The sequence below is a fragment of the Benincasa hispida genome, chromosome 1 (assembly GCF_027475165.1).
Source record: "Benincasa hispida cultivar pf3 chromosome 1, pf3_genome.v1.1, whole genome shotgun sequence".
NCBI lineage: Eukaryota > Viridiplantae > Streptophyta > Magnoliopsida > Cucurbitales > Cucurbitaceae > Benincasa > Benincasa hispida.
This window is the reverse complement of record NC_143478.1, coordinates 6,809,285-6,816,606: the sequence shown is the minus strand read 5'-3', so window position 1 is coordinate 6,816,606 and position 7,322 is coordinate 6,809,285. Positions and strand designations below refer to the sequence as shown.

Here is a 7,322-nt window from a genome sequence, read left to right as displayed (position 1 = left end):
CTGTAATAGAGACAAAATAGTTAACAATTGTGCTTTCATGTCTCTCGTGTTCGTCTCTAGGTTCGATACACGGGCATCCAAACTCGATATTGAGTTGTCAATGCTCTGCAGGTACGCATATACACCAAGATCAACATTGTGTCCCTCCCTGTGGCCCGAAACCTTCGGGACAGAACACTCCTCCTCAGGCTCAGGACGTATATCACCTACCAACACATCATGAAACATATCCTCGCTGGGGGTGTAAGTAGGCTGGTGGATGTTTTGGTCCCCATCAGATTCGTCATCCCTCACTCCACCTTCTAAATTACCCTGCTGTTCACCTTTCCCACCTTCTGAACTATTATTATCTAAACTACTGTCACTATTTGAACTATTAGAGCTCCTTAAACTCTCGATGTCGAAATGTGCTTGTCTTACGGCCCGTCTATCAATTGGGGCGTCCCGAAACTCCTTCTCAGCATCGGACATGACAAGACCCTCTTTGACTTTTGTTTGGATTAAGGAACTCAGTAAGATGGTTAGTGTACATTTAACTACCGAATAAACATATTGTGGCTACATAGATTACACTTACATTTTGAGACTAAAAAATGTCTCTCTCGAGTGCTTTGAATGACATCAAGTGGGAGCATGACCACCGTAATATACGAGGAATGGCTACCTTGTTCTTTCGAGTAACGATGTTCCCTACTATTGACGAAAGGATCTCGTACGTCCACACCTAAATCCAAACAACTCAAATTTATAACTATGTTAATGTTAAACCAAAGATAAAGTTAAGTTAAGGAATATCTACCTAGAATGCTTGGGGAAATCCACGGAGCGAGTATTTCACAACATAATTTTTATTTCCCCTCACCCTCTCCTTGAATAAACCAACCTTGTCGTTAAGTGCGGTCTTTAGGGCGTCGAGTGTCCTCTGCCAAATAAGTGTACCTCAATCAAAATTGTTGTAGTAGTCTATGTCTTCAACATCGTCAAATAGAGTACGATCTACAACATTCTTTTGCTTGTTTTTACCCATCATTGTAACCTCTGTGTAATATAATAGGGTAATTTTCACAACATCATCGTCATTTTCAAATACCATTTTTTTTTTGTATTTTCTTCAAGCAAATTCAAGTGGAATACGTCTGAGGTCGACCGACTACCAAAGTACCTCGTAAAAAGTTCTTGTCAGGACTCCTCACTCCGTCCAACTCGCGTAGGAGACCGCCATAAACCAGTGATCAATAAAAAGTCATCCTTCGAAATGTGACGACCTTTCCTCTGACAAAGAAACTAATTGAGTCCATTCCTGACTTCTTCACTTCCCTCAATAACATATGATGGATTAGTGGGCTGTTGAATACAAGTTCAATATCTAGAAAGCAACCAAAAACTGCTTTCTTGAACATCTCTAACTGCCTTCCGGTAAACTTCTGCTTTACAATCTTGTTGGCATTGGCAACATGGGCCAAGCAAGTTACTTGCCTGGGAAACCTATCAACTTCACGAATTTTCAAAGATTTTGACATCTTAAATTACTACTGCATTGTATGAACATTCAATTTATCAATTAATAGGTTCGTACTAAAAAATCACAGACAAAATATACTGTTAAAGTCTCGCTAATCTCGCTAATAATCTCGCTAGCTCTCACTATCTCTTGCTAATCTCGCTCTCGCTATCTCTCGCTAACCTCGCTCTCACTAATCTCGCTCTCGCACATCGCGCTGTTGCCCATCTCGCTTTCGCTCATCTTGCTCTCACCCATCTCGCTTTCACTCATCTCGCTCTAGCACATCTCTCTTTCGCTCGTCTCGCTCTAGCCCATCTCGCTTTCGCTCGAATCGCTCTATCCCATCTCGCTCTCACAAAACTCGTCCACTAACTTGTTTAACTCTAACTATATCTTCTTCGTCCTCAACCAATGTAGAACACATCGAAACCCAAAATAAAAAACAGACGCGACGAATTAAACCCCAAAACCAGTTATGAACGTGACGATCGATCAAAGGAAACCAACCTAAACAGATGCAACACAACATGGAAGACAAAAATTAAATTCACTAACCCAGTAGAGAACTTCGATTACGGCAATAGAGAATTTCGATTACAGCAGTAGATAGACGATGGTTTTGCAGAGCGAGATGAACGACACTTGCACGTACAATTTTCCCTAAATTTTGAGCGGAGTGGGACGGCCGTTGAGTTTGAGCGTACTCGTATAGACTAGAGGGGCATTTTTGTAATCTCATCCCGTGATGATGTAAGCAGAGGGTCAATTGACATTAGTTTTTAAAAATAGGTCATTTGACATTTTCGACCCAAAAATTGGATCATCCGTACAATTATCCCCAAAAAGTTGGGTTCTCACTTAAGGATAATATAGATATTTCACAACTTATTTGTCGTAATTGACTTTTTTTCCAAAAAAGTGATAAAAAAATTCTTAACACCCTAATTTGTCCCATTTTTGCCCTATTTTCGGCAATTTCAAGTTTTTTTAGAGAATGAAGATGCTATTTTCCCCCATTAAAATTGTGTACGAAAATCGAGTGGCAAAGTAGATAGGAAGTTGAGAGGGACGACAATGGCGAAACCTTCTTCTTCAGCAATTCCTCCGTTAATCCTTGAGTCGCCGACGATTCAGATAAAGGATATGTCTGAAGAGGACTTACACGGAACTATAACAATGCTCAATGGATTGACCGGCTCCGGCCAAATTCCGGACGATTGTAACACCAAGAGCTTCTATTCCGACATCACTCGCGGCCATCTCCGGCAGCTCCGCCTCGAACGAGGCCATCTCACCTACCTCCTCACCGTCAAACCTGCCGTATCAGTACTTTCTTAATTCCTCTTCTAGATTTGTTTTCTGATTAATTCCCTTTCCAGATTTGTTTTCTGATTTGAATCGAAACAATATCTTATGGAGCTTGAAATTTTTCTATTCATCGATATAGTGAACTATTTTTTAGCCGAGAAAATGTGATGTTTGATTTTAAATCGAAACAATATCTATTAGAATTTGAAAAATTCACTATTCATCACTATACTGACATCTTTGTTTGCCGAGAAAATATGGTTTCTGATTTGAATTGAAATGATTTAATTGGGAACTTGAAAATTCGCTATTCGTCATCGTAGTGATCTGTTTGCTTGCGGAGATAATGTGGTTCCTGGTTTGAATCTAAACAGTATCTATGGAAATTTGAAAACTTGAAAACTAAAGTTTTTGGTATCTATTTTGTTTTTTGTTTTGAGTTTTTAAAATTAAGTCAATAGATACTGCTTTCACCTTCAAGTTTCTTCATCTACTTTTCACCAATAATTTAAAAAACCAAGTCAAATTTTGAGAACTAAAAAAAAGTAGCTTTCAAAAAGTTGTTTTTGTTTTTAGAATTTGGCTAAAAATTCAACCATTGTAATTAAAAAAGATGCAATTCATTGTAAAAAACGTGGATGAAATAGGCTTAATTTTAAAAAACAAAAACAAAAACTAAATGGTTATCAAACGGGCCTAAGTATTCATCATCATAGCAATCTGTTTCTGCTGAGAAAATGCGGTTTTTCAAATTCTCATCATCTGCTTCTATCAATTACGAGTCTCTTGCGTCAATATTGTTTACATTCACATTAAACAAAGATATCTGTTGTAAAATTTCAGAATATTTATGGCTTTTTACATGGAGGATTTGTTGCTGCGGCTGCTGAGTTCTTATCAATTGCTTGTGCAAGAACTGTCGTGGGTCCTGATAAGGAATTATTTATTGGGGAACTGAGCATTTCTTTTCTCTCTGGCGCTCCAGGAAATGTGAGTAAAATTTAAGTTACTATTGTGCTTCCTTGTGAATTGTGATTATAAGTTGGGGCCTGGCAAGTAGGTTAGTTATGTTGACAAAATTGTCCACCGAATTGACCAAAACTGAGCCGAACCAAAAGAAGCCAACAGAACCAACCAAAACTGAAATGAACTAGTAGAACCAACAACATGGAATGAATCAATATGCCACTTCAAATTGAATCAATAGAATTGGTTAGTTCGGCTGATTTTCTTGGTTTTTTTCAGTTTAGAAAGCTGGGAATTTATAATAGAAACTGAATGTTTAGATTTCTCAGACTTTAAGAGTCCTGAGATTGTTTTCAAGGGCCCTGCATTCTCGAACTTTTGTTTACTTAACCATACATGGGCTGGGGGTTGCATGAATCTATCAGTGTCAATGTTTTATAAATTGGGCTGGGAGTTGCATGAATCTATCAGTGGCAATGTTTTATAAATTGGGAGGGGATCAAGTATGCTTTATGAGGTATTTTCATGGCTTTGCTCATTTTAGCTCGCTTCCAACAACCTCGCCCTTATAGTTTATGGAAAAGTACCATTCCTTTTCCTTATTAGGAGGATTAAGTAGAAGTACCATCATCCAAATCCTGAGTTTTCTATTTGAGAGATTAAGAATTACATTGTCACGCTTTACAATCTTCTTGGTGTAGCATCAATATTATATTACCACCACATTCTACATCAGAACCAGAACCACAAACGGGACTGACTTAGGTTGGGTGTTCTAGGATACAAAGAAGTTTGGTACCATGAGAATAAGAAGGATCTTGTCTTGTAACATTATCGACTGAACTTATAGAAAATTGAAGCTTTTCACGTATTAAATATAAGTAGGTGGTATGATCAAGCCACTCATACATCATTGATTGCATTAAGTGTTCGATTCAGACTTCGGTAAAGATGGTATAGCATTCAGGAGAAGGTGAGCAGATGTTTTATGATCCAGTCCATGTGCACACATGAAAAACCATCGATTTCTTTAGGTGGGTGGGTATAATACTATCTGAAATTTGGTATTTAGAGTCGTGCAGATTTGAATGCAATGTAGCTTTGTTGAGTGTTGAAGTTGCTTACTTATGAGGATATATCTCAGCTTTACATACATTTTTATTCAATCATTCGTTCTGCCCGGATCCCACATTAGAAAAATAAAAATTTTTATGATTCTTATAATCTAGATGGATTGCTCCAAAGAATATAGAAATCTCAAAGGCAAAAATGCACAGTGAGGAGGTAAGAGCTTTTCAGACGGAATTAATGCTGTGAGATAAATATTGCTGTATTTCTCTCTTTAAAGTTCTTGCAGCTATCATTAGCTCTCTCTCTCTCTCTCTATATATATATATATATACGAACAATGATTAAGTACAGTTTAGACTACACTTAATTCTTGTGTTTCCGATCTCTACCACACAAAAAAGAAATTAGAAAAAAATTATTTTTTTAAAAAATAAAAATATCACATGGCAACGTTTTATTGGACTATATTTATGATGCACCAAGATAGGTGCATTCAAAGAAACACCCAAATTTTTCTCTATATACAAAGAAAAGGACCCCTAAAACTAGGAAGAGGACAAATAGCAATCAATGCGAGAAGATTCACTTGGCCTAATTTAACATAAACAATTTTCAAAATTTGCACCAGAAGACAAAATGTTTAATTTCTTGTTAACTGTCCTTCATTGCCAAGCTGTGCAATTGATTTAATTCCTTCACAACTCTCCATGACTCCTTGTTTATCTAATTCTATTTTCTAGCTTTTTTTTTTTTTTTTTTCTGAGTTGGGTATATAAAATTGTTGTTGCAGGCAGAGGTTGTAGTAGATGCTTCTGTTTTAAGGAGTGGAAGAAGTTTGAGTGTAGTTGGTGTAGAGTTTAGACTTCAAAAGACAGGAAAGTTGGTCTACACAGCTCGTTCTACCCTTTATAACATGCCAATGGCAAAGCTATAGAAATCTTTGGTTCTAAGATGAAAATTTGATAGCCATCTAAATATTCCCCAATATTCTGAGTTTTCATTCGAGTCGCATAGTCGTCTTGAATATATCTACTTGTGTGATGTTGAAAAGAGTAGGAAAATGTATGGATTATACACTTGATTATCCTTGTATAACATATGCAAGTTATAGAAAATAGCATAGTTGGTATAGTTATAGCAATACTGGATTATCACGTATGGATTAGACACTTGATTATCATTTTGTTTTATGTTTTCAAATGGTTAGTAAAGTTTTCAAACATTTTATTTTGCTGGATAAAAACATGAATTTATGTTTACACAATTCAAATATACCCTGCTTTTTTTAAAAATTCTCTCCCTCTCTCTTTTTAACTCTTTGCTTTCCTTCTCCTTCAGTTAAAAAAACACTTTTGGTCCAATTTTCATGAAAGTAACAATTTAATCCTTGAATTTTGATTTGTAACGATTTAGTTCCTATACTTTCAATTTTGTAACAATTTAGTTCTTAAACTTTAATAGATAACAATTTAATCCTAGTATTTTCGACATTGTAACAATTTCGTCCCTAACGTAAAAAAATTCATCAAAATTAGATGTCAATTTTTTAATACTTTATGATGTAAACTTTGTATTTTGTAAAAATGTTAAATCTATAATTAGTTTAATGATTTATTTATGCATGAAATCTCATTAAACCTTAGTTTCTACAAGAGGGACTAAATTGGTACAAATTTTAAAGTTCAATTATTAGATTGTTACATAGTAAAGTTCAGGAACTAAATTGTTATAAAATTAAAAATATAGGGATTAAATCGTTACAAACCAAAATTTAGGGATTAAATTATTATTTATATAAAAGTTTAGGGACTAAAAGTAATTTTTAATCAAATCATTTTTTTTTGTGGTCATTTCGTCTCAAAACACATCGAAACTATCTTCAAAGCTAGTAATGGTAATTCATTTTTACTTTGTTATCATTGTCATATGTTTAGAGAGTAGATGATAATTGGGTAGCAGGTAATGAGTATCAAGAACGAAAATGAGTAGCGAGAAGCGAGAAATAAATAGCGAGATTTTGATAGAATTGTCTATTTTTAATTTGTTAACAAAAAAAAAACTCCTTTTTTTATTGGTTTGTTCTAAATTTAAATTTATAACTAATTTCATTCTTCTTGGTAGATTTTTTTGGTCGGTTTCAAATTTGATATTTTTCGATTTTTCTAAAATGCTGTTTAGTTTTCAGAATGTTATTATTCTCTTCACCGTAGGCTCATTCTGTTTGGAAATTATGTTCCGCAGTGGTCTTTGATCGTTTGAAGATGTGGGGAATTTTGCATACCCATGGAAAAAAAAAAAGCCGAAATTATATACTTTTGGGAAAAAGAGCAATTTTGACCTTAAACTTCTCATCAATTTGAACTTTGATCAAATTAGACCCTATTTACATAAAGAGGCAACAAAAGTTGTGGCGTCTCTCAAAGAGAAGCGACCATTTATGTTGCATTTCTTGAAATACGCAACACACAAAACA

At 35.2% G+C, this 7,322-nt stretch overlaps 1 protein-coding gene across 4 annotated transcripts; it reads left to right on the top strand.

Annotated features, from left to right (window-relative positions):
• Positions 1 to 2,398: 2,398 nt before the first annotated feature.
• Positions 2,399 to 5,964, top strand: LOC120081650 (Thioesterase superfamily protein). 4 transcript variants are annotated; one of them, XM_039036901.2, is made up of 4 exons: positions 2,448 to 2,830; positions 3,656 to 3,802; positions 5,008 to 5,062; positions 5,640 to 5,964. In XM_039036901.2, the coding sequence occupies exons 1-3, from the start codon at positions 2,579 to 2,581 to the stop codon at positions 5,056 to 5,058; spliced, it is 450 nt and encodes a 149-aa protein (XP_038892829.1). In that variant the 5' UTR covers positions 2,448 to 2,578; the 3' UTR covers positions 5,059 to 5,062; positions 5,640 to 5,964. The 4 variants fall into 4 exon arrangements, with proteins under 4 accessions (XP_038892661.1, XP_038892829.1, XP_090173428.1 ...); XM_090317302.1 differs by having other exon boundaries at positions 2,456 to 2,824; XM_039036733.2 differs by lacking the exon at positions 5,008 to 5,062 and having other exon boundaries at positions 2,399 to 2,830.
• The last annotated feature ends 1,358 nt before the right edge of the window (positions 5,965 to 7,322 follow it).

Coding starts and splice junctions, on each gene's coding strand:
- LOC120081650 (XM_039036733.2), top strand. CDS start 2,579: ATGGCGAAACCTTCTTCTTCAGCAATTCCTCCGTTAATCCTTGAGTCG. Junction 2,831..3,655: donor CCGTCAAACCTGCCGTATCA/GTACTTTCTTAA, acceptor GTAAAATTTCAG/AATATTTATGGCTTTTTACA. Junction 3,803..5,639: donor TCTCTGGCGCTCCAGGAAAT/GTGAGTAAAATT, acceptor TTGTTGTTGCAG/GCAGAGGTTGTAGTAGATGC.